The sequence below is a fragment of the Cnephaeus nilssonii genome (genome assembly GCF_951640355.1).
Source record: "Cnephaeus nilssonii genome assembly, chromosome: 10".
NCBI lineage: Eukaryota > Metazoa > Chordata > Mammalia > Chiroptera > Vespertilionidae > Cnephaeus > Cnephaeus nilssonii.
Window position 1 is genome coordinate 36,181,369 of NC_137081.1, and position 27,395 is coordinate 36,208,763.

General features: G+C 51.1%; 1 protein-coding gene across 4 annotated transcripts; it reads right to left on the reverse strand.

The window, feature by feature from the left end:
* Positions 1-711: 711 nt before the first annotated feature.
* On the reverse strand, positions 712-27,333 carry PASK (PAS domain containing serine/threonine kinase). 4 transcript variants are annotated; one of them, XM_079782867.1, is made up of 19 exons: positions 27,192-27,333; positions 23,635-23,863; positions 21,933-22,165; positions 21,203-21,373; positions 20,453-20,593; positions 19,560-19,694; positions 19,105-19,365; positions 17,527-17,686; positions 16,103-16,259; positions 13,296-13,490; positions 12,214-12,392; positions 10,868-11,049; positions 10,323-10,490; positions 8,859-8,984; positions 8,618-8,752; positions 5,726-5,925; positions 3,419-3,552; positions 1,721-1,867; positions 712-1,135 (listed from the first exon to the last, which is right to left on the reverse strand). In XM_079782867.1, exons 2-19 carry the CDS (start codon positions 23,828-23,830, stop codon positions 1,005-1,007), a joined length of 3,051 nt encoding a protein of 1,016 aa, XP_079638993.1. In that variant the 5' UTR covers positions 23,831-23,863; positions 27,192-27,333; the 3' UTR covers positions 712-1,004. The 4 variants fall into 4 exon arrangements, with proteins under 4 accessions (XP_079638993.1, XP_079638992.1, XP_079638990.1 ...); XM_079782866.1 differs by having other exon boundaries at positions 12,214-12,683; XM_079782864.1 differs by having other exon boundaries at positions 12,214-13,490.
* Positions 27,334-27,395: the final 62 nt, after the last annotated feature.

Sequence of the window (27,395 nt, forward strand, 5' to 3'; positions counted from 1 at the left end):
AAACTGAGCACAGGAACACTGCAGGCAGCCTGGCCCCCACATGCCTTCCTGCAGGCTCTGGGCAGGAGGAGCTTTGGAACCTGCAGAAAGTAGTGACATGGGGGAAAGGGGTGGAGAGTCTTGGGTTTCGTTTTTTCCTGCTATCTCAGTGTGGTGGGGAGGAAATGAAAGATTTTCCTCTTGCCCCTGACCAATCCCTTCCCTCCCAACAGATATAAAATAGAGGCTAGATTTCATGTGTTTGAGCTAGCTGATTGTTTCAGAGAGGCACTGGGACCTGAGCAATGGTAGAACAGTGACAGTCAGGGCTCGATGCCCCCACATCACTGAAGAGGGGGGACCTGGGCTGTCCGGCTGCAGGATGTCTGTGGGTACTAGGCAGGGCAGTGTTGTGGGTGAACAGCAGAGTCCTGCTGCAGAGCCCACTGTACGTCAGAGCCCAGACAGACAGTGGACCAACTCTAACGAGCTGTGCATGGACACAAGGGAAGTGTCTGAGAACTCACTCTCAGCCTCCTTAGACTGAGCAAGCTGAAGAGCTCCCCACCCAGGAACGGACCCCCCAAACTGTCTGAAGGTGAACCTCTTGCCAGTGCTCCCCACACTGGCATTGTACAAGAATTCATACAGTCCAAGTCAGTGTAATTTTTACTAACAAAATTGCTTTAATTTGGAAAATGTTCAAGGAAATAAATTAATGAAATACCCTGGTCATCAGTTCTACAAATTCTACCTATCAGATAAGCATAGACTGAGTCTGAGGAAACAAAACATATGAATATATACAGAAGTATGAGAGAATTTGAAAATGCTTTTATGCTTTTCAGAAGTTCACAGATTCAAAATCCTTTCATAGTATTCAACTATTGAATTCTACAATGTTTTTCCAAGGCCATGAAAAAAAACGAACTCCATGTCTATTTTATAAACCTAAAATAATATAGCACCACTGGCTTTTGTTCTAGCATTTATCAAATTCACATGAGTTTTTAGATGAACTGGGCTCAATCTTGAGAATTACTTTTCCTGAATGGATGAGGACCGTTAGGGGGCGCCCCCAGCTCCGGATGCTGAGTCACTTCATTGGGGCTCCTGCTCTCCGTCTCCAGACTCACAGTGGACAGGACTCTACTTTCTGAAGAAAGAAGACATTGTATCACATGCTAACAACACATGATTCTCAAACACTTTGCTTCTCTCTGGATAGGAGTGAAAGACATCAGAAGGACTCTTCAGAATCCAACTGGCGAAGCCCTAGCGTTCCTGGACTGCTGAGGCGCTGTGGGACTTTTACATCAGAGCCATCAACACCAGCTGGGCCCACCTGCTCTGAGAAGTGACCATATAGCTGTCCTGTTTGGCTGTGCTGCCAGGAGCCTCACCTCCAGAGTACTGCACTCACTATTTGTGAACTTATCATCCCCTTCAGCCCACTCAGACCATTGCCTACTGCACCTCTTAAAGCCCCAGCTCAACTCCTCTGTAGGTGCCATGTCATCACAGGGTCCACGGGCACTCCCCCACCCTCCAAGGACCACAGCCAAGCTCTGAACCCTGGTGGCATTCAGGGACCTCTGAAACAGAATCAAGCCCCATTTGTTCCACAGGTGTAAATCCAGGACACGACAGCATGGAGTGGGAGCTACCCCGCCTCCCCAGACCCAGAAGGCAGCCTGGGGAACCTCCTCACCCTATCTGGTTCATAGGTCACACCTCATACCTGGCTTGTTTATTCCACACACTTCCTCCCAGGTGTAGTCTGCAAGGTTCACGGGCTGGGTAACCCAAGGGTCTGTCACCAGCTTCTCCAAGGTGGTGCGCTGCTCAGGGACAGGCTGCAGCAGCCCAGACATGAGGTTCATGAGATCTGGGGACATAAAAACCCACCCTAAGCATAGGGCCAGAAGACCATCAGTGGTCCAGGCTGGGGTCAAGTGAAGGGCATCTCAAAACCTTCCTGCCCCAATGAGCACCTCCAACTGGGCAGCATGTGGCCCTGGAACCCCCATTTTTAACTAGCAACTCCAGGTTTTCAGCACATGGGGCCTCCAGCTGTGCTTTGAGAAAGGCTACAAGAGTCATCTGTCACTCTGAAATGAGAGCTGGGAGCTTGAGATCCTGCCTCCATCACTCATTATGCAGAAATCCCTAACCATGGTCTGTTCTCAGGGGCTGTGACTGCAGAGCCCAGAATGACACAGGGTGTAACAGGAAAGGGCCGCAGGAGTACTAGGATCCAGAGATCAGCAGCACCCTACAGTCCTCTCCTGGGTCACTGGGGGCTGATTGTGACCCCTCTAAAGTGCATGCTGAAGCCCTGCCCCATGGTGGTGGTAAGAGGGGGTGGGTCCTTTGGGAGGTGACCAGGGTGATGAGATGAGGCCCCATATGGTATTGGTGCCCTTGCAAGAGAGGCCAGAAAGCTCACTCTGTCCCTCTCTCTACCACGTGAGGACACAGAACAGGCTGCTGTCTGTAAGACAGGAAGAGGCTCTCACCAGGAGCTGAAAAGGCCAGTGCCTGGACCTCAGACTCCCAGCCTCTAAACTGAGAAGTAAACGGTTTCTGTTTGAGCCCCCTGTCTGTGAGTATCATGGCCACCTGAGCCAACTGAGACACAGGCTTCTAACCCAAGCAAAGAATCAAGGCATAGACTTCATGCATGAAGATACTGGTCACCTTGATACTCGTAACAATAAGTGACAACTATGGAATCACAAACTGTCAGAATTGGAAGGGACTTCAGAATCCTGTGGGCCAGTTGCAGACTCAGGAAGTCCTTTCCAGCTACCAAGTCCACATCTGCCTCCCATGCTGGTCCTCACTTCAGAGGCAAATCAAGCTCACACTGCCAGCTCACGGAGCGCTCGAGGTGTGACAGACACCCCCAGGCTTCCTTCCATGGGAGCTCCTGGGACTTGAGTCCCTCAATTTTCCCCCCTCCCCACTGATGGTCACTGCCATGGCGAAACCCACAAGCATTAATGTCTAACTCTCAGAAGACAGACCCTATGATCCAAAGGGGAAGCTCATAGTAATATGATTATCGTGATGTTTTAAAGTCAGATCCCAATCATCCTTCTGTTCAAATCAAAGTATGAGAGGAATGGCCCAGCCGGTATGCTCAGTGGTTGAGCATTGACCCATGAACCAGGAGGTCACGGTTTGATTCCCAGTCATGACACATGCCCGAGTTGCAGGCTCAATCCCCAGAAGAGGACATGTGGGAGGCAGCTGATCGATAACTCTCTCTCATTATTGATGTTTCTGTCTGTCTCTCTCCCTTCCTCTCTAAAATCAATAAAAATATATAATGATTAAAAAACAAAGTATGAGAGAAATGGAAAGAAGGTGAGGTCATCAGCTCTGATAAAGGCTCTGGGAGACAGAAGGTAGGGAGGGATGCAGCCCTGCTCACCTTCCGACACCACGTACGGGGGGTTGATTGCAGCTTCCAGGGTCTCCTCCAGCTCACAGAAGGGGTTCTCCTCAAAGATGAGCGTGTACAGCGTGACTCCCAGGGACCACATCTCTAGCTCCGGACCCTTGTAACTGACAGAAGACAGCACTCATGGCACACAGCAGCTCAGTCAAGGAGTGTGAGCCCCAAGTCCCCAGTCACCCAAGGTGGTGCCCAGTGAGGTTCGACATGCTCCTGACCACATCCTCAATATCGGTACATCTGCTCCGGTCAGGTACCACTCTGTGCCAGGAAGAGGGAGAAGACACAAAGCCATGGTGCTCAGGCAGCTGAGAGACTAATTCAGGAGACGGAATGCCCACCAGTGGATGGGACAATGTACACGGCACAGGGATCAGAGACAGCATCCCCCTAGGGGTGTGGGGGACTTCCCAGTGGAGATGGACAGAAGGCACAGCAGAGTGCAAGGCAGCAGGGCCATGGGGAACCACAGGCAGTTCCAGAACAGAGTGGTGTTCCCTTCAGAGATGGCAGAGAATAGATTTGGGCTGCAGGCCACACTGCCTCTGTCGCTACCCCTTCTCTCTGCCATGGCAGCACAGCAGCAGCTACAGACATAAATAAGCCAATCCACGTGGCTATGTGCCAATGAAGCTTTATAAAAACAAGTGGTGGGCCAGATATGGCCCAGGGCCATAGTTTGCTGAACCTTCCAGTGGACAGACATGAAAATGATGAGGGAGGAAGCAAAGCTCCTGAAGATAGGATCTAGAATCAAAGCTCAGAAGTCTTTTGGCCCATGAGATGGGAGAAGCACCCAGGATGGAGGACAGAGCTCGGAGGACACCCGCAGCCCAGCTGGGGAGGAAGGAGCAGAAATGATACTGGGTGGACCACCGGGAGAAAATGGGAGGATGGCTCCCTGGGGAGGGAGGCATGGGGTAAGAGTGGGGCAGACAAGCCACCCACCAGCACATTCATGGTCCTGTGAACACAAAGACCCCTCCAACACTGATGTCACCACAGGACAACAGCCACTGGCACTCTGGGGTGCCAGAGTAACCAAATTATATCTTAAAGGCTCTTCGTGGATGATCCCCTCCCCAAGTATGTCATTATCTGTGGCTCTGGATGTGCACAGAGGTGACAGGGAGATGGTTTATTTAGCCACCCCCACCCCCCTTCTGCTGTGGACAAAAAGCCTGGTCGTTCTGCTCACAGGGCCAGCCTGGTGTGTGGATCAGGAGGGCAGCAGACTCCACGTAAGCATCCTGCAGTCCTCTCTGCCTGACTCTGAAATGAAACGTGACCTGAGGAGACTATGACAGAGTGCCAGTCACATCTCACACCAATGCCAGGGGATTTCTGGGAGCCTGGGGCATGGCACAGAGACAGCAGTGCCCATAAGCAAATGCTCCAGACTCAGGCCACCTGGGTTCTATTCTGGCTCTGACCAGGTCTGGCTGAATGTTCCACACACCTGTCACATGAGAACAGGACCAGAGGCGGGCTCTGAGAGTGTAGCACAGCACTGCAGGGAGGCCCACACAACACTGACATCTGTCCTTCTAGTCACAGGCACCTGCAGACACAGTCTCCTTAGACCTCTGACATATGTGTAGGTGCTGCAGGAAAATACCTGCTATCTGGATCTGACCAAAATAAGTCCACTTCATTACTAGTACTAGTATATGTGGATGACATGGAAATTCGTGTGTGTGAAGCAGACAAGAACTGTTCGCACTCAAGCCCCAGCAACACCTGAGCAATAATCACTGTTCTCTGCTCTCCTGAGTCCCCAAGAGCAGGCCCTGCTCAGGCTGCCCCAAAGCTCCTAGGCTTCCCGAACAGACAGCAGTGCAGCCCGCACCCCCAGGACCTGCTTCTCCCAGCAAATCACAACAGCACCTCCAGCCAAGGTGCTGTCTTGGCACAGTGCTGCCTCAGCTCTGCCTCTGTTACTGATTCCCTGCTGTATCAATGGCAGCCCAACATGTTTTGTGGGAACAGGTTGTTATTTCTGTTCTCAAAATAAGCCCAAACAAGACTCCTCTTTGCTTATTTGGAGAGTCCCGTCTTTTGGGATTCCTTTATCTTTTTAACTTTTAATTGTATAAAACTGCACACATAAACAAAAGTTGAGAAATTAATATAGAGAATCCTGTACTCATTGCCCAGCTTCCCTGGCCAACCTTCCTTCCTTTGCCCATTTGCCCACTTTCCAAATATCATCCTTTATCCCTTATCACACATTTTCCCTGCCTAAAATTCACAGATGACAAGGCCAAGTGGTGTAATACGTACGGATTCCCCATGAGAACTTCAGGAGCACAGTACTCGATTGTCCCACAGAAGGTGTAGAACAGTTTGCCCCTTTCCAAGTAGGCAGCGGAGCCAAAGTCTATGAGCTTAATGGTGAAGTCCTCAGCAATGACGATGTTCTCATCCTTGATGTCCCGGTGAAGGATGCTCTTTGAGCGGAGATACCCCACCGCTGACACCAGCTGAAACCAAGAGGCAAAAGGGTTTTGTACAAAGCAGTTCACTCAAAACTTGCATTTAAAATAAGGACTGACAAGCAAAACAGAAAACAACAACGAAGGAAAAAAAAAATTCTCTAACTCGTGATGAAACAGTGACAGGAAAGACCACTGGATGCTACAGACACAACCCGACCAACACGGAGGCAGAGCGCTTCCAGGCAGTGTGCTCACCACGGCTGGCACATGTCTCCCCGACAAACAGCAAACGAGAACACATGACTTTAAAAACTGCACCATTGTTATTATTTGTGACATGGACACAACCAAGGATCTGCCCTCTTCTCACATTTTTCAGTACACGACAGCATCGTGGCCACAGGTAGCAGGCCAAGCCGCAGACCACAGGGCTCCTCACCTACATCACTGGTACTATACCTTCCACTGCCCACTTTCCTCCCACACAAATGCATGATTCTACGTCCTCTCTCTCCCTCTGTGCTACTGACAAAAACTTCCCAGCAGACATCCACTCACACACCGACCCACGCCATGACCATCTCGGGAGGAAAGACAGATCACAAGCAGAAGCTACAGAGGCATGTGGTGGCACTTGAATGAGTGTGGGGTGGACACTAATGGGAAGTGGCCCCAGAGAAAGCCCAAGTCTGGCCGTTGGGTTCAGCAGAGTTCACGCAGCAGTTTAGGAGCAGAGCTAAGTACGAAGCCACATCCCCAAATTATTATTTCAGGGCCCTATGGCTTCTCAAAAAGCTGCAGCAGCCACACTGGCTACAACGCATGTGGGACTCTCAGCCACATGGACTCAGAGTAATTCCATTGGAATCGGCTAATTTCCATGAGCCCAAGGTGTTAGCCTGCACTCTGAAAGGATAAAGTTACTATAATACACCGCTGTCCCCTGGATCTTGGATGGCCCACACTGCCCATTTGGTGACAGACACCAACAAAGGAAGCTGTTCGGTAAGCTGAAGTAGATTCGTACTTTCTGGCTGCATTCATAAATTGGACACCAGTTGTACCATCAGCATTGTGATTTCATGGATGTATTCAGTCACTTTGATCATCAGACACAATACTTTATTTACAAATGAGTATCTTTGAACCAGAAGCAATGGCTAATGATAGGTTAACTAACAATCAGTAAATGTGTTTACCGGTATATATACATGTATGCAAACACCTGCATATTTATATACTGAAGCATGTATTTACAACATGCATGTACACGCACACACATGCATACATATACATGAGCGCACACACTTACGTTCACACACACATATCAGGGCCCAGTCAGGAAACAGACCACATTTCATCTGAACAAGGAAAGTTTCATCAAGCTTATAACTACAAAGGGGTAAGAGAACCTGACCCTGGACAAAAAGTAGACCTGCTGCTGGTCCCCAGTGTCCTAGTTGCCAGGAGAGCTGGTCACAGGCCCCATTCACCATCCCTCCACCCCCCAACCAAGCAAGCAGCACACTAATAACAGGCATGTATACATATTTAGATATGATAATAATAGTTCTATAAAATGACACTGTTTACTATATTATGTATATAGATTTACTAATGGGCTACAGATACTTGCTGCAAAAATTGTACAATATCGAACATTGTAATCACCTATATCAGTAGCCCCAGAATTAACAAGTTAGGCGGCAGCTCTTTTTTTTTTTAATATATTTTTATTAATTTCAGAGAAGAAGGGAGATGGAGAGATAGAAACATCAATGATGAGAGATAATCATTGATCGGCTGCCTCCTGCACGCCCTACACAAGGGATCGAGCCTGCAACCCAGGCATGTGCCCTGACCTCCTGGTTCATAGGTCGACATTCAACCACTGAGCCACGCCGGCCGGGCTAGGCAGCAGCTTTTAACAAGTAACTACTGTTACCTCAGACAGACACTCGTTTTACCACGAAGATTTCAGAAACAAATCTTCACCATGAAGTAAAGCAGACAAGTATATGATCTTCCAACATGGTTGGAAGAGAGGTAACATTCCTTGCACAGAACCACGGTGCCTGAAACTATAAGTAGGTGCCTCAGAAACTTAATTTCAGAAATCCAGTAACTTCTGGGAGTTTATAGCTTTGAGGAAGCAATGTCAATTCAGGGAAGTTGTCTTTAGAAATTGAGTCACTTCCCAAGTGACTGTTAGTCTAAGAGCAAACCTGCCTTGTTCACATTCCCGCCCCATACAGGACATCCTGCAACACATCACCCTCAGGACTCCCTGCTGCACGCCTGTCCACATGCCCCTCCAGGCTGCCATGCTGCACATATGCCTTAGAGATAGGTGCTCTCTCATTTAATCCTAACAGCCTCATGGTGTGGGCACCAAAATGATTGCTGCTGCACAAGTTAGCAGTGGTTTCCTGGTTGTAGGCAAAAACCCAGATCCAACCTGCAGGACGAAGAGCTCAGTCTGACATCTCTTTTGGCTCACTTGAGGTTGGTGTGGATAATCTATGTACGTAAATAAACTTTAATCATTAACCCTACCTCCCCAATCATTCCAGGTATCTGGCCTCATCCTTCCTTCCCAACCTCACTTTTTCTACTTCAACCACAAAATTATCTTCTCAAAAACTGAAAGCTAGACACAACTCAGAGAGGGCTGAGTGCAGCCTCCAGGACAAAGCGCCCCAGCCCACACTCCCTACACAGCTCCAGGCCGAGTCACCTGTCGGAAGATGTAACTGGCCAACGGCTCATCCAGGCTGGGGTGGTGGTCGATGAACGCAAAGAGGTCCAGGCCAGAACCATGCTTCTCCATCACCAGCTGAAAGAAGCCCTGGTTCTCGAATATGTCCAGGACCTGGGAAGAGACAATGCGGGTCCGGCATTGCCAAGATGCCTCAGACATGTTTAGGATGCTCCCGTGAGTCCCATCAGGGCGTCTCTCAAAGAGAACCACTATCCACCTTGATGATGTTGGCGTGCTCCACCCTGGACAGGATTGATATCTCCAACGTAACTTTTCCAAGTGTGGGATCCTCGACCCAACAATCATCCAGAACCTTCTCCTTCTTAATAAACTTCACCACCACCTATGAGGAAAGCAGAGGGGAGAAGCTGCCCCGTGGGACCTGGTACCCACACTCGGCTCACAGCGGCAGGCAGGACCCCCACGTTAATCCCCTGGCCCCAGGGACATGAAAGAACACGATAATGTGCCCCTGCGGCACAAGGACATGGACAGTAGGTGGATGGGACAGCGCAGAGCCCAGGGGCTGAGGAGCCACAGCCTCGCCGGAAAGGGAGGCCCCGGAGACCTCAGAGCAGACGCTCCCCAAAACACCCTGTCTCACCCTGATTTCTCAACTGAGAACTGGATGTTCTGGGCAAGAAAATAGAACTAGATGCCTGAGAACTAGAAAATAATCAAAAACCGTCATCAACATTGATTCTGAGACTAGTCATGCTCAGCAAGGTTGATGAACACAAAATCAATATATGAAAAGTGGTGTGAGTACAATGAATGATAGTCCCCTGAAAGTGTAATAGTAAAGTAAAGGAAACACAGACGTGGTCATCTCAACAGATGCTGAAAAGACAATTCATAAAACTCAACACTCACTCTTTAAACAATTTAATGAACTGAAAATAAAACAAAATCTCCTCAAACAAAAGGTATCCATCAAGAAATAAAAGGGGTGTCTGTGAAGGGCAGGGAAACAGCAGGAGACCTGTGGCATACCTGTCACTTCACCGGCTCTGCAGGTCCTGCCCCAGTTACAGGAGGGAAAGAAAAGTTGAGGAGACACAAACAGAAAAGGAGAGACAATTGTCATGACCACAGAGGAATGATCGTTCATCTAGGGACCCGCTGAACAGTTGTCAGAAGCAGGAAGACAGTTGCAGACTTCTGACCAAACATCAGCCCAGGCATGCAGCTATGATCAATTCCAGCAAGCATGGCCCTCCCAGGACTTGGTAGGCTGGCATGGGACACCAGGCACTGTTCGCAGGGACAGGTAGCACTGTCACCACATCCCCAAATCACACACACACTGGCAACTACCAGTCACCTCTCAACAGGCCTGGCTCTGAGGTTCATCCAGCAGCAGAATATGTGAAATGGCCAGGATCACCAGCCAGGGAAGAAACCCTGCAGGTCTGAACCTGGAAGTCAAGAAGATGTAGCCCTGGTGCATGAAGGAGCATGGATGCCATTCATGGTGTCTGAAGCAGCCAGAGGGACGGCCAGGGCTGAGTGTGTTTGCTTTGAGGAGACCTCCTCCCAGCACCCAGACCCCAAGCAGGGTCGGCCGCGTGCTGCACACAGAGGACAACTACCCGCTGAGTCTCAGCACGCAGACATGAGGACTAGAGGTATGGGACCACCCAAGGTGGTCCAGCCCCACCTACCCCAAGGGCCCAAGTACCTCCTTATTCTGATCCCTGTCCAGAGCAGTCCATACGAAGCCAAAGGCCCCACTGCCCAGTGGGCTCAGCGTACTGTACTTGTGAGAGTATGCACCCTCACAGGCTGCCAGCCCCTCCAACTCTCCTGCCTTGGGGGGCTCCTCAAACCACGGTCTGCTTCTGAGCATCTGTGTGGGTGAAGGAAGGTATGAGGGGCCACATGCAACCATCGGAAAGGAGGCAGCAGCAGATGGGTGCATTACCCCACCATCCCTTGCAGCTGTGGGGACAACCCCTGTGTAGCCCATTCCTCCCATGGCCCTGGGAACCCAGCCTGAGAGCCAAACTAGCACCCACATTGAAGCATGTTCACATCCCATCCTGCACATGGGCACATGCAGATTGAAACCCTACATGTTGATTAATACTAGTACACAGGACAATAGAAGACAGAGTTAAAAAGCCTCCTCCCATCCTTCCCAGAAGAAACAGAGAGAGATGCCGACAGGAAGACACTTCCATGCAGACAGGCAACTGCAAGGCAGAGCAAGCTGCACATACCCACCTCCCCTGGGCTGGGTCCAGGATGCTCACACGCGGAGTGCGTGGAGCTGGGCAGGCTGGCCAGCAGCAGTTGGGTACGAGTGGCCGAGGCCTGGTGGCCGTGCAGGAGGTCTTTCACCAGCCAGCAGCAGAACAGGGGAGCAGGGCCTTGGAGCTCTACCCGCTTCACCTCAAACTGAACACCTGAGGGGAAGGCGAGAACGCACAGCCCTCCACTGACTTCACCAAGACGACATCATGATGAAACAAGCACACACCTTGGGCAGCACAACCGTACAGAACACCCAGGGCAGGGGGGCAGGGAGCACCAGGCTGAGCACAGCGACAGCATCACCTCCACTTGGTGTGGAGCCAGCGGCTTGGTACCTCTGCAGCAGCCAGAGCCAAGGGAAGCACTTCAGGGATACCTGCAACCACCTGCCAACTCAGGAAAGCCTGGAAAATCTGCCCTCAACAGACCAACATGGGGAGGCTCTGCCTCAGTGGAGGAATGTGAATGACCCAGCGGAAGCACACACATGTGTGGACTGTGAGCCCTGAGTTACATTGAACAACACATGCTCTGCGCTTGTGCACACATGCACTTTCACACGGCCTCCAGGTCCTATACCCAAAAAAGAGGTTTTTATGGGGGGAGAGTTGTTTACATATGATTTTATTTTCTGTTTATATTTTTTAAAATAACTTATGTATTACTTAAATAAGTTTTTAAAGTTTAGGGAAAAAGCCTTAGGAATCAACAACACAAAACCCTAAACAACTGGCTAAAATAATATGACCTATTAAGTAATTAGGAAAATTAAAAAGAAAGTAAGCTCTGGCCAGGTGGCTCGGTTGGCACATCGTCCTGTACACTAAAAGATTGTGGGTTTGATTCCCACTTGGGCGAGTACAGGAGGCAATGTGATGTTTCTCTCTCACATTGATGTTTCTCTTTCTCTCTCTCCCCCTCTCTGGCCCTCTCTCCCTTCCTCTCTCTCTAAAATTAATTAATTAATTAATTAAATATCCTTGGGTGAGGATCAAAAAAAAAAGGAAAGGAAAGCAATCACCCTCGAAGAGGCAAGTGAATGAGCCTGATCCCTACACCTTCCCAGAGCGATGCCAGTCAGAGATACAGCAGCCTGGCCCTGGACGTCACCCCGCCCTGCTCTGCAGCCCCAGCGGGCCTGGGCTCCCCATCCTGAGAACACATACTATAGTCCTGGTGTGCAAGATGTAAGTTGTAACTTCATGTCCTTGAATGCATCACTTCTGCCAAAACTACTAGGGTGGAGAGCCATCAGACCCTGGGATGAGGATGCCCTGCACCCGGTTGCACTCTAGGAACAACCCCCCAGGACATACTCAGCAGTGAGCCGTCTCTGTGGCAGCAGCTCCCCAAGTAGGTGCCCTCCTGGATCTCCCGCTGCAGGCTGGTGGCCCTGGATGTCGCCGAGCTATCCCCTCTCACAGGCGTGGAGGTGACCTGGATGCTTGGCCTGGGCTCCTCTAACGGGCACATGTGCATGGGGCTGGATCCCAACCTGGGAAAGACACAGCCAGGGCTCTCTCTGCCACTCACATCTTCACATTCTGAGGTGTCAGATGGTTCTGTCTGAATGAGGCCCAGATGGGTCTCACAGAACTGCCGGCCTTCACCATGACTGAAATAAGTGCCAGTCAGCAACAACAGCTCCCTGTCATCCAGAACCTCTGCCCTGTGCCCATGCAAAGTGCTCACATCCACATCGGAGCCAGCCAGGGAAGGGGAGGCTGTCCCCACGAGCTCAGACGAGGCACAGGAACAGTTGGAAGAAGTTCGGTCTGTCCACCGGCTGTAAAACATTTCCTTGAGGTTCCATAAAAAGGAATTTCCGTCAGCCTCTGGGGCCTCCACTGTGTCCAAGACGCCGGGGAGGTCTGTGGCTAAGGCATAGCAGGCTGAGGAGCTGCCAGAGCGGCCGCTGTACAGGTCTCTGCCTCCCAGGTCACACAGCGACACAGGGGCGGAGAAGGGGGTATGCTCTGCCGGGACCAGCTCAATGGAGGAGATGTCCTGAGGTCTCCCAAAGCTCGACTTGGACAGCTGCTCCTTCAGTAAGCAAGTCTGCAGCTCCTCCCTGTCGTCCTGCGCTCCCAGCCACTGCTCCTCCAAAGCAGGTATGGAAAGTGAGAGTCGCGCTGTCCCCGAGGGACTGGCGGCCATAGCTGGGCTCCCCTGGGATGTGCTCCACTCAGCCCCACACCCAGGGTGCAGCACTGGGAGGCCCACCCCTGCCAGCTGTCCTGCAGCATCAGCCTGATGGTTGGCAGTGCTCAAACCCATGCACTCCAGCTGTGCTTCCTGGGACAGGCCACACCCTTCATCCCAGCGCCTGTCCTCAGCTGGGGTCAGAGCTTCAGAATCTTTACAGGAAGCAAAGCATCTTATGGCCACTGAGGCAGACCTGCTTCCCCTCAAAAGCTCCTGGCTGAGGCTCTCTGTTCCTGTAGGTTCCTGCTTCTCCAGGACAGTGTCCTGCTGGTCCTCAGGTGATGACAGCTGGGGATGGGCTGGTGGGCTTCCTTCTGGGATGTCCTGCTGGTCCTCAGGCAATGACTGTTCCTGGGCTGGTGGGCTTCCTCCTGAGATGCCATACCCCCTGGGGATTACAATACAAATAGCACAGTTACTTAGGAGCCACAAAAGAATCAAAAACAGAGATCATGTGAACTTCCCTTCTATTACAGAAAAGTACAAAGCATTTAACAACATAAACTTATGACAGAAAAATAAAACGATTAAATTTTGTAACCAAGTTAAAAAATAAAGCGCCAACACACATATTTTTCAGATAAATTCACGTTTAGCAATGATTAAGCAATCAAAGCCACAGAGCACCAGGACCATGTGCTAAAGGGTTGTCAGCAGTACATAGCAGCCTCACGGAAGGCGGGAGCAAAGGGAGAAGGGATTTGATTGGCCCCCCGACGAGCATGTTCAGCATGGGGTGGCCACTGAGGAAGAGGCTACCACCATACAGATAGAGCAACCGTGGGGAGATCTGGGTCAAGACCCCTCCAGGTGGTCTGGCCGATGTCAGCCCCAGGCGACACAGGCACCAAGACCACTGGAGGTGGCCATGCCCAGCCTCGTTAGGCAGACATGCCAGTGATGTGGTAGATGTACCAGAGGTTCACAGAGAGGCACAGGAGACAAAGGACCCCACTCCAGGATGGGTTCCACTCCAGGAGGAGGGAATGGCGAGCAGTTTGGAGGAGCAGTGGGAGTTGCTGCAAGGACCTGAGAGATGGGACAAGGATCTGCAGAGGCCAAGCAACAAGTATCTGTCCCTCTCGCTACAGTTACACCTACAACTCCATCCATCCATTGATGCCAAGAGACCCGCCCTATGCCAGTCTCAGGAGCTGCAGGCCATCTTCAGGAAAGCAGCTGAGGCAGGAGGGTCTCACTGCCCTTATCAAGCAGGGTGGGCAACCTCTCCCATGTGGTCCAGGGTCAAGCTCTGCACTGTCCCTCCTTCATCTGCACCTCCTCAGCAGCCAGGTTTCACCTTGTCACTAAATTCTGGCCATGGAGAAGTGAGGAAGTATGGGGAGGCCCCTATCCTCCTCCCTACCCTGCCTGCTCCCTGACTGCCAAGTCTGCAAGCCATGATGAACAGGGGGATGGCAGGGCCTCCAGTGGTGGGTGCTGTGGGAACCTGGGACAACCCGCCCTCCCCCAGCTTCTGAGTGCCTCATTCAGGGTCTCAGCATCTGATCTACACTCTAAGGGTCCCACTCTGCTTCCTCACCAACTGACTGAAACATAGGATTGGCTCATCTAGTGGGACTCCCTCATTGCATAATCACATCCCAGAAAACAAGCTGTCCAGGGCCCTGAGGAGCTCAGGACAGAGTGGAACATGCTACCATCTGAGATGCCCGCAGCAAGCACTCTCAGACCCTGTCCCATAGCACACAGCCTGCTGGGGCAGAGCCTCCCTCCTCATCTGTGGATGAGCCAGGAGAGAGTGGTTAACTGCTCAAAACACCAAGAGTGGACACCACAGTTATGGAAGAAGCCAGGGAGCCTAAGCAAAGGACAGGAAACAGCTGGAACACTTGTCAACAAGAAAACATCTACCTGAACTCTGGTGTTACACAGAAAGCTGGTTCTGAGGTAGCCCCACAGAGAAAGATCTTCAAGACACACAGGTGTGTGCATGTGTGCACGTGTACATGGAAGACAACATGTACACTGTAACCTATTTGTATACATGAGTGTGTGCATGTGTGCATGCACACAAGGAGCACAACATGCACAGTGATCTATTTTGTTAAAGGAACAGAGCAGCTTTACATGAGCACACATGTATATTACATTTAAGTGCACAGGGAAACAGTCTACAGGCGTCCTCAAACTACAGCTCGCGGGCCACATGCGGGTGTTTTTGCCGTTTTGTTTTTTTACTTCAAAATAAGATATGTGCAGTGTGCATAGGAATTTGTTCATAGTATTTTTTAAACTATAGTCCGGCCTTCCAACGGTCTGAGGGACAGTGAACTGGCCCCCCGTTTAAAAAGTTTGAGGTCCCTGGGAAGAATGCAACTGCTGACAGTGGTTCCCTCTTGGAAAGATTGGGAAATAGTCACCGAACATTTGCTTTTTGCCATTATTCTTCTGTACTTTTGAAAAGTGCACATTCATTCACATATTACATATTTTTAAAATAATTGTAAGAAGACTGGAAAACACAATTATGTGGATAAATCTCCCAGACACAACAATGAGCAAGAGAAACCAGACATAGGGAATGCATAGGTCAAGTTCAAAGACAGCCCTGTGACCTGCATCCAGGCCCTAGGGCAGTGAGGGCACTGAGTCCTGGGCAGAGCAGAAAGGCCAGGCACACGCACACCCTCGTGTGGTGCATTACTGTGTGCTACGCATCAGATTTTTAAGGATAAAACTGGTTGAAACACACCAAAATGCTATGCACAATAGGATGCGGTAACTGAAAACGGCATTTTTTATTTCTACATTTCTCATTTTTCCAAATTCCCTAATATGTACTTCCTTTAAATAAAATACTTTGTTACTTTACACACACACAAAGAGAACAGATTCATATAATTTTCAAAATGAGAACACTGTGCTCATATCAATTCCCTGGAACCTACCTAAATGTTTCCTTCCAGGTAAAATGGGGGTAGTCACACAGAGGCTCCTAGGGAGCATCAAGTAACCTGCACCTTGCAGAGGACTTACCCCAGAGTGGGCAGAGATGAGAGGGGAGACGGGAGCCGGGCTCCAGTGTCCACTTGGGTCTGGGTCCCTGTGACAGCTTCTTGGCTTCCCGCAGGCTTTGGGGTCCTGTCTGGGGGCAGCATGTGGTCACCAGCGAGCATGCCATTAACCCCTGGATCTAGCAACAACAGCAGAAAAGAGTGTTTCCCATTTGCAAGCAACCCTGCTGAGATAAACCTCCTCATTTGCCAGTGACTCAAGGGCATGAGGGAACGGGAGATAACCTGATCTACTAAACTCCATCTGCCCCACAGCTGTCCCGGATCCGGTCACCTCTAGCCACCTCACAGGCACCCAGTCCAGGCCAGCACCCTCTGCCACCCTGCTGTATTGCCCTGGGCCCTGCACTTGGCCAGCATGGTCCCACTAACACCGCAGTTGGAACAGGTCCCTCATCGGCCCACAGCCCTCCTAGGGCTCCACTCTGACTCGGGATAAAAGACACCATCCCTAAGATGACCACACAGGCCTGTGACCTGACTCCTGCTAGCATTCCAGAACTGCACCCAGCCCGCCCAGTGAAGGCAGTGAAAAGACTGCCAGGGAATGTGTGGGGTGCAACTCCTTGTTCCTTGTCAAGGGAAGGTGAGCACCCAGGAGGCCGCAGAGTGCCCCACTCCTTCCCCATTCAACCAGAGCTAAAGCTGCTGCCACAGCCCTGAGCTCCAGGGCAGGATTCACTCAGGGCAGGAGCCGTGAGCTCTTAGTCCTCACTGGACACTAACAAAGTCATAGAGTGTGACTCGGTGCAGGTGTGGGAGTATTTTAAATATTAAATTAGCCCAGCTGGCCTGACTCAGTGGTTGAGCATTGACCTATGAACCAGGAGGTCACAGTTCTATTCCCAGTCAGGGCACGTGCCTGGATTGTGGACTCAATCCCCAGTGTCCGGTGTGCAGAAGGCAGATGATCAATGATTCTCCCTCATCATTGATGTTTCTATCCCTCTCTCCCTTCTCCCTCACTCTCTGAAATCAATAAAAAAATATATATTTTTTAAAAAGTTAAAATAAAGAAATCCTACTGTGACTGTTTTACATCAGGTTAACTTGATATGCTACATCAGACCTCAAACTACATAAAGCTACACAGACTTACTTATAAAAGACAGTCAATTAGCTACGGCATCCTACATACAGGCCTGTGGGAACTTATGATAGGCACGTGGGGGAGTTCTGGTCCTCTCCCTGCTAACACATTAGTGAGACATACACATGTCCTGTCCCCAGGAAACACTGAAGGCCCATCAGAAACAGAAGAACGCAGAATCCAACACACACAATCCCTGATCTCCCCCCATCCCACCTGGCACACCCAAGCCCCAGCTCCCTCGTGTCCCCAATGGAGGTTCAGGCAGGCTCCTTGGGAGGAGGCCCCAGGCTCACCCTCAGCTGTGCTCCAGCCCTGCAGGGGGTCCACAGTTGTTTCCTCAGGCCCACTCTGGTTTCCCGTGTCCAGGCGGCTGACCAGGTCTGGCCGTGGTAAGGAGCCCTCATATACAAGGTCCATGTAGTGGTAGAAACCAGGAATCAGGAAAGTGATGTTCTAGAAAACAAACAGCAGCACTCAGAACAGGCGAGAATCCAGACCTGCTGCACCACCCACCATCCCTCCTAGAGGGGGAACGGAAACAAGGTGCCCAGTCTCTGGGGTATCATTCCTTCAGGTGAGGGAGACTGAGTCAGATTTCCCTGAAAGGCCTGAAATCCTCTAATGCTCAACATGGAATTCATGACTTTTTGCCTTTTTCTTATGAAAAAGAGAAAACTAACACACTCCAAAGCTAATTATTCGAGTATCTACACACTTTCTGAATTTGCCCCAAGTACTCCTCAGGCCTGGGAGCCCATGTTTACAAGCTTCCTACTCCAATGTCCTGGCATAAAAGGACAAAGGGCCTCGGGCAGTAGGAAATTGACCCCCAGAATCCAGCAGGGGCATGCGCTGCACCGGCCATGGCCCCAGTGTGAGGGTCCTGGGCCCCGTACTGCAAGGACAGCCACTTCCTCTGATCTGCATGTGGCCCTGACTCCCAGGCTGCCCTTGGTCGTGTGAATCCAGAACATGCTCTCACCCACACACACACTCCCTGAAGGGACCTGCTGTCCTCAACATTCCTGCAGAATCCCTTGTCCAAAAATCATGCCAACTGGGGGGAGGGGGGGGGGTTAATGACAAATATGTGATACCTTAATCAATAAAGTAATTAAAAAAAAAATCATGCCAACTAAGTCTCTATTAACTTCAACTGAACCCTGAGCCCGGGGAGGACATCACCCCTAGCCAACACCACATGGAACAGAATGGCTGTTCCACTTACAACTCAGCTCAAAAGACCGACTTATAACCAGAACACATGATTGTCACCTGGGCACTAAGTTTGAGGAGGTTTGTTTGCAATAACTGGCACAGGACCACTCAGCAGTCTTGTGTAAGAAAAAAGGGGTAGTCACCACCCCTGGAGCTTGGCCCCTGGTGTGCGGGGACTTCTACCTCCCATGTGCAAGGAACTGAGAGAGAGCACAACCAAGGAAGAATGTCACAGAAACACCTTCCTTTGAACAGCAGGCTTCCCCGATAATTCCCGGGGCAGTCAGGGGAGAAGCAGACAAGCCCCAACCTGAGGGTTCAGAACAAATGCCCACAGCTGTGACACACACCCTAGTCCAGTCTCTTAGACCAGACTCGATCAGGATGAAGTTCTGAGGCAAGAGCTCCCTCCCTCGGCTAGGGTGGCTCTGGAGATGGTCCAGAGGGTCAAAATGCTCAGTGGGGTCTAGAAAAATCAAGCAGGGGAGTGGTACCGTGAGCAAGGAATCCCTCTCGGCCCGCATGCCGAGTAAAGCCAGCAGCCGGACTAGAAGACATGGAAGCACAGGACCAGGGACCAATGCACACCCTCACTGTGAGACCCAGACCAGCTTCCCCACAGGGGAGTGGCCAGCCATGCAGGGAGAGCCCACCTTGCCCAGGAGCTCGGTCCTCCCATAACCAAACAGCATCAGTGCGAAGCTGTGATTGATGCCATAGATGGTCCCGTCCGACAGGAGGGTGATAAGGCCGCTGATGGTGGAGAACACCCAGATAGACGCCGAGTAACCTTGTTCAGAGGCCGCCTGGCCAGCTTCTGCCTCCTTGCTATTGGGCTTAGGTTTCAGCTTTAAGCTCAGAGGGAAGGTGGTACCATCCTTGGCTCTTCCAACAGACCTTTGAATCTTGAGATACTGAAAGAAAGATGCACCACTGAACAGATCGCATCTCATCACTGAGCTCTGAGTCTCTGCTGCTTTAGATCATCTATCACATGCCTTGCATGGGGTCACCTCAACATCCAGCTCCCTGCACCCCCTTCATCCCCTGCACCCTCCTCCCTCCCTCAGTCTCCCAGGGAAGGCAGGGCAGGAGGTCAGGGCCCCACCTCTGGGACAGGCTGGCCAGGTGCAGGGAGCTGCACAGAAGGGATCAGGTCTGTGATGCGTTGCCCAGCCACCTCGTTCCCACACTCGTAGCCATGCAGATGGGCAAAGACACTGTCACACGATGTGATGGTTCCCTTGGAGGAAAAGCCAGTGTTATAATAACGGCTTCTTTCTTTTTTTTAAAATATATTTTTATTGATTTCAGAGAGGAAGGGAGAGGGAGAAAGATAGAAACATCAATGATGAGAGAGAATCATTGATCAGCTATCTCCAGCATGCCCCCTACTGGGGACCAAGCCCGCAACCCAGACACATGCCCTGACCAGGAATCAAACCGTGACCTCCTGGTTCATAGGTTGATGCTCAACCACTGAGCTACACCAACTGGCTGTAATAACAGCTTCTTGTACTTCACCTTCAAACTTCACTGAACCTCAGTGACACCTTCAAGCTACTCCTCCTGCAAGAGGTACATAACAAATGGACTTCTAACAACAGGTCAGCTGGTTCCTCCTGCCACATGGACCTAAACTGTTCAATCTGGAGGGATCTGCAAATCCCAGCACACTGCAGAAGCTCATCAGCTAGTATGATGACCACGTCCACAGCTCACATCTGCTGTGCAGCCACCATCCTGAGGGCTTTACATATACTATTTTATTGAAGTGTTAAAGCAATGCCATGAGTGGTCACAATTATATCCTGATTTGGCAGATGAGGAAACTGGGCATGGGGAGATAAGGTTCCTTGCCCAAGGACACAATTACTAAGGGACTCAGCAGATGGGGCAACCTCCAGAACCCTCACATTGTTGCTGCCTAGAGGCACATGGTAGGAACAGTGTGTGTGATGCACTGGGGAGAAGATGCGAGGTCAGACTCGTGAAACTTACATCACTTTGGAAAGAGACCCAGGCTGATATCCTCTCCACTGGCTCCAACACAACCACACAGCACAGGCGGGGCTCCTGCTTCATCCTCTTCATCCACACCGACACTGGGATCCGCTCCCTGCTTCTGCTCACAACGTCCACCTGTGGACAGGGACAAGCTGCACCTGCAGCCTACCCCTCCCCCCCCGGCCAGGCCTGCCCCATTCCAAGCACGTGGTATTTTCAAGCTCCGCTCACCTGCCTGTACTTTGTGTAAATAAAGTACAAACAAGGTTTCTGACACTGAACTTTACAATCTTTGAGTGAAAGTTCTACCAAAAGAGTAGATTTTATTATCAGCGGTATCTGTAATTTCTTAAAGAAACAGACACAATACATGCTGAATATCTTCCTCTTCTCAGCAGTCAGTCCCTAGGAGAAGTAATTTTTCTGGTCTATTAGATCTCGTCTAATCTTCCAGTGCCTGAGACCCAGGGCTCACCATCTAACATGCAGTTCAACCCATCAAAAGCGAGGCTGGACACATCCCACAAGCCAGACCCCCAATAACACCAAACAGTAAAAGCATGTTTCTCTCTTGGGAACCTGAGGTGGTGCCTGCAGGTTTGCAGATGCTGTCAGGCTTGCTCCCAAATGAGCAGCGCCAGGCCAGCAGCAGTGGCTTCTGTTCCTGTGGTGTCCTCGCCGCCCCCCTGCTGCTCCCCAGGCTGCACGTTCCAGCTGGCAGCCAGTCCATAAGCCCGGACTCACCACTGTGCCAAACACCACAGCAGCATGGCCGTCAGCCTCCACATGCTCCTCGCTGAGCGCTTCCACCACATCGCAGTCTGGCTTCAGGAAGAACTGCGTGAGCTTCAAGCCTATCAGATCGTGGCTGCTGTATCCCAGGAGCCGGCAAGCATTGTCGTTGGCAACCAGGATCTGAGTGAGGCAGAGCGAAGGCACCAGCATCACCAGCAGCATCTCCAACTCCCGGAGCAGTGAGAAGAAGGTGGCTTGGGCACCCTCAGGGGAGGGAGGCCCATCCTCTCCCCTCCATCTACCATGGGCAGGCTCACACAGAGATACTCTGTGTCTGACCGAGTGGAAACGAGAATGTCCCCTGACAAGATGGGCATGTCATCAAGACCAGGAGGCAGTAATGGGACATGCGCCACACTTCTAACAGTTTCAGTTCTTTGTGTATAAAAATGTGCATTCATGCCAACATATTTAGCTCAAATATTGAACATTGTTCTTATTTCAGTTCAGCCAACACTTCAGCAAGCACAAGTAAATAACAGGCCTCATCCTCTCCCTGAGCCAATGTGCTTGACTGAGTCACATTTAGGTCTCCGAATTCATATCTCTGTTGTTACTATAGAAGTAAAACCAAACATTTTTCTAATTGCACTTAAACGCACAAATACCTCTAATTGAGGTTACAGGTTGAAGGCACAGACCCCAAACCCATGGCTGCATCACAAAGCACAGCAAATACCTCTGAGGTCTTGGCGTCCACCGTGAAGATGGCCTTGTTGGGGTTGCCCGCAGGGGACGGGAGCAGGGGCGTGGAGCATCCCGAGGACAAGCCGCGCAGCAGTGAGCAGCAGGACGTGCTGCCCAGGAAGCCGGCTGGGTCCGCCTGCTCGGCCATGGCTGGGCACTGCACTTTCCCTGTGCAAATGTTTTGGGCAGCCAATGACGAGAGACAATAGGAGGTCCATCTGTCTTCTGGAAAGAAAAGGAAGCTTTAGAGTCCCTGGCTGCCAGGAGCTTGCTTCTGAAACACACAAAGCCCACAGCCCTCACCCCCAACCCCTGCAAAAGGACTAACCTGTAGAGTTGATTCATGTGCTAATAGTCCCCAGTCCACCTAAGCCAGCCCCAGGGGCTCCATAGCCAGCAGAGCTGTGTACCTCAGAGCTCAACATTTCGGTGCAAATAACACTCTGAGGTCCCTACCCACCAGCCAGCCAAGGGGCACTCTCCCACGTCCGTCATTCCAGAACCCACTGCTGCCCTATCCCTTGTTCCCAGAAGTTCACTAATTCAAGTACTACCTGCTGTCTCCACTCCCCTCCCTCCATTCTGCTGAAACGGTCACTCCTCACCTCCAGAAAGTCTGCTCTTGGCAACACCTCCAGTGGCTCCCCCCAGCTGCTCCCACATCCTACAGTACCTGCCCTCAGTACAGCACCCTGGCCCTCCCCTTCCCAGCCTCTCACCACTGCGAAGGCTCAGTCAGCCTCAGAACTTCTGCTCCCCTCCTGGCTCCAGCGGCTGCCCCTGTATTGTCAGTATTGTCAGTCCCTCCCTCTAGGGGATCAAAAACCAAACAAGAGTCACCCTCCTAATCCCTCTGGGTCCTTCACTGAGGAGCCTCCACCTTCTCAGTTAGCGGCCTCATCAGATCAGAAACCCAAGGTCAGCTCCACTACCTCGCACACTGGGACAGGCACTGTGGCGCCAGCTCTGCCTCTGCTCCCGAATGACCCATCCCTGGGCCAGCGCACCTGGCTGAAGCCCAGTCCTGAGGGGTGGTTGCCTCATGACCCCCAGGTCCCCTCTGTCAAACTGCTCTTTCCTCAAAACCAGACTCATACTCCCTCCCTTGCAGCCCATCTCTGGCTCCCTGCCATCTCTCCACTGTCCTAACATCCCTGTGTTCCAGGCCCACCCAACTTCTAGGGTGGACCCTGCTGTCTCCTGAAGTAGCACCCCTGCCCTCCCCCCCCATCCTCTGCAGATAACAAGTCCCTCAAAGGCAGAGCAACACTTTCTTCCTCGCTGTGTCTGGGCCCATGGGTGTGTGGGCTCTGGCACCCCCGCCCACCTCAGCTGTGAAGCTGGCTGTCCCCACCTGGTCTGCTCTACCCGGGTCCAGGAGAGCCTGAGCCTGCAGTGCAGTCAGTAGGTACTGGCTGAACTAAACTAGCAAATTTGTGTCTCACCTGCAATGCAGCCCAGCCCAGGAGAGTGTTCCCCACACTCTGAAGTAAGAGATAATATTTTGACCCTGGAATGTAGAGAATTCCAGCCGCTGCCTGAAAAGGAGAGTTTCCTGCCTAAGAATCTCATGAACAGACACATCAGGAAGGACGTGCGGCATAGTTGGCCAGCGCACACAGAGCACCTAAACCTACACCTGTCTCTGCAAGAACAGAGATGAGATGCCCACATGACCACAAGGAGATAGTCACCGGAGAGTGCCATCCTGCTCTGGCAGAGTTTCGAGAGCCCATTCTTTCTGCTCAGGTGTCTGTGGGCCGAGGACACAGACTTGCTGAGCTGGGGGGAGGTCTGCACAGCAGGGCCCTCGGAGGGTGCCAATGAGGATGGGGTCCTACACAGACACTTCCAGTCCTTTTCCAAGGCGGGTGAGTCTCTGTCCTCCATTGAGAGATGGTAGGCCGTGGGAACAGCCGTCAACTAGAAAACAAGGAGACCCTAATCAATACCTGTAATGCGAGAAGGTGAAGACAGTTTAACCAAGTAATTCTTCCCAAGGCTGCATTGAGCTCAGCCCCAAACTGCCCTCTGGGTCAAAACCTACCTGAGGATAGCTGAACCAAAGTCCTGCTAAAAGGAGCTCTTCAGTGGCATACACAGGAAGAGATGGGAAGGAAGAAAAAGAGGGGAAAACGGACCAGAGTGGGAGAGGGCCGAGGGGAAGACTGGGCTACAGGTCACAGAACTGAAAATGCTCTCAGGTCAAGAGGAACGTTATCAATGCCATGAATCAAGTGGTTGACGGAGCTTCTAATAACATAGCAATGTAAGGCCAAGGCTGAGAGTCTAGAGATGCACCACAGCAGAGATTTATGTCTTGAACTTTTTATTTTTAGATATTTGTGGATTTTCATGCAGATATAAAAAAAAATACAGAAAAATTCCACATGGCCTTCACTGGGTTTCCACCAATGGCTCCATCTTATGTAACTACAGTACAGAAAAACCGCCTAGAGGCCTGGACCAGGGGCTTGAGAAGTGAGGAGTCCTAGGGCCCGGGCGACATGCCCACCCAGAGCCTGCATCATCCAAACTTCAGGCAGAGGTTTCCTCTGTGGGTCCAGCAACAAGCTGGCATGGTGAGGAAGGACACAATGGCATAGGGTCCCCTGGTTCCAAATTTGGGTGGCGGGTTTAAATGGTTCACTTTACTGTTATGATGCACAACTAATACTGCATTTATCCTTTTGTATGAGACAACTGTACGTACTAAAAATTCAGAGACGTTTTATATACACGTATACATCCAGCATGGGATCCTGAAAAGCAATACCTGAATGAGTAGGAAGCTAGAACGAAATTAAATAAGAAACGCTCAGAATGTATTGCTTTTGTTCAGGTAGCAATATTTAATGTCTCTAATAATTTCTACAATAAGTAACTATGACATGATCCTAGTTTTCTACTTCTTCAACCAATCTACAGACAAAACACAGAAGACTTGATTACAGCTTCAGACTTACAATGTAAATGTTACAAAACTTTACTTTGTAAAAGTAACAAGAACCAGGAGAGGGGGGAGGAAATGTGAAGCCTCCATAAGGGCAAGAAATTTTGTCTTTCATGGAAAGAAATAATTAGCCTTAAATTGATAAACCAGCAGAGGCGGGAAAGACAAATCCTTTTCCCTTTGTGCTTTCTGCACTGTCTGTGGTCATTCATGGGCCAGTTTGGCACTGCACAGCATATCCCAACCCCAGGGACTCAAGCCTCCCAGGGCCTCTGGCCTCTGAGCACAGAGCTTGACTTCACACCACTTGTAGATCACTTCCTTTTCTCAGGGTTAATTTTGAGTCAAACAGCAACCAGAAGTGTGTGCAAGTCCAGGCCTAGGTATTTAGAAGTTTTGTGTGTGTGTTTTGAAGCAATGGCAGTTTGGTGTTGGGGTGGTGGTGTGGGGACCAGAGTGAAGGGGGATTATCATGGGAAGCTGAACAGAGAGGACTTCATGGTGCCTTAGAATAATCCTATTCCTGTTGCCAGTTTTGATTCCAGAAGGTGTGAGTGACCCTGCTCAGACCAAACAGAAACAAGGAGAGCTTTGCAGGGAGCTTTTGGAAAGCACTCCTTCCTCTTATGGGTGAACTTCTGGAAGCAACCATCTTTGTGCCACTAGAACACAAGCTAGGAAGCAAATAGCCCCAACTGTCCCCACCACTGCTGTACAACCAAGGGCAGAGCCTGCCTCAGGATGAAGCCCACACGTGGACAGCAGAGTAGAAAGTGGCAAGAATGTCACTGTGCACCACCAATGAACCCATCCTAAAATCTACCTTCCTCTGGACTGCAGGTTTGGGGCCAATGACTTTATCGGCCGTCAGAGCCATTTTGAGACTGCGTCTTTTTCTTGCATCAGCATCCTAAACCAGTGGTCGGCAAACTCATTAGTCAACAGAGCCAAATATCAACATTACAACGATTGAAATTTCTTTTGAGAGCCAAATTTTTTAAACTTAAACTATATAGGTAGGTACATTGTTATTAACTTAATTAGGGTACGTGGTATTTTGTGGAAGAGCCACACTCAAGGGGCCAAAGAGCCACATGTGGCTCGTGAGCCGCGGTTTGCTGACCACTGTCCTAAACAATACCCAGGACAATGGCTGCTGTAACAGAGGGTGAAAGCAAGGGGTTCCTCAAGGAGGCACCAGCAGAGGCACTGTAGAGTGAATAAAGCCTTCCAGGCAGAACCACCACAGGTCAAAGATGCCCACAGCCCTTGGGCATAACTCCCAGGGCCCCTTATACCTGCCCAAGTAGTCTGGATTTCATCCCTAAGATTCACTTTAATGACCTCTATCTCGGGAGCAACAAGACCAGACACACATTTTATGAAGATCACTCCAAGGGGCAAGGGTGAAGGGGAGATGGGGAGAGAAAGGTTACGGTGACCCAGGCAAGAAATTATGAAGTCTGAAATTAAAGCAATGGCAGAAAGATGGCGAGGGGAACCCATAAGGAAAAACTCAACATAGAACTACGATCGAGCCCTAACCGGTTTGGCTCCGTGGATAGAGCGTCGGCCTGCGGACTGAAGGGTCCCAGGTTCGATTCCAGTCAAGGGCACATTCCCCAGTGGGGAGTGTGCAGGAGGCAGCTGAATCAATGTTTCTCTCATCGGTGTTTCTAACTCTCTATCCCTCTCCCTTCCTCTCTGTAAAAAATCAATAAAATATATTTTTAAAAAAAAACTACCATCGATTTACTGGGTGATGAGGTGAGGGAATGAAAGGCATCAAGACCACATCACGAGTTTTCAACGCAGGCCACTGCCATTCTCTGGAAATGAAAAATTGGTGACGGTAAAATGAAGGAGAAAGCCGGTCGTGCTTGGGACACCCAAGTGAAGATGTCGGGAACCCGTGGTCTGTACCCACAGCTCACGCATTCATCCCACATTTACTGAAAAGCTCCTACGTGCCTGGCACCGTCCGCAGCTGAACAAGACACGGCCTCGGTCCTAGAGCTCACCTTCCCGGAGGGCAGGCAATAATAATGGATAAAGCGCACAGTTAACTCCAGGGGAGGACTGAGCGCGGGAAGGGCTGGGCAGAGGCGGAGACACGGAGGACCTGGGAGGCCCGGGCCCAGGACAAACGGCCGCAGGACGGCGGGCCACCTCCTGGGCCGGAGCCGCACGGAGGGGAGCCGGCAGCGGCGGGGACATAGCACTCAGGTTGGCTCGTCCCAGGGCCGCGCCGGGGCCCCGCGGAGCCCGGGCCACCTCTCCCGAGCGCAGGTATCTCACCTGGAGCGGACGAACGACACCCGACCGAGTACCCCGCCACGAGGAAACCGTTCTTCGCCTCCAGTCCTGCCGGCCAATCGTAGAGCAACTCACGCCGATTGACAGGTCCCGTGACCAACCACTGGCTCCTGTGGACGGGAGTTAGCGAGCCTGAGTGGGGAAGCCCGCGCTAACGGTAGCTAAGGACGCACCAGGCTCCTACGG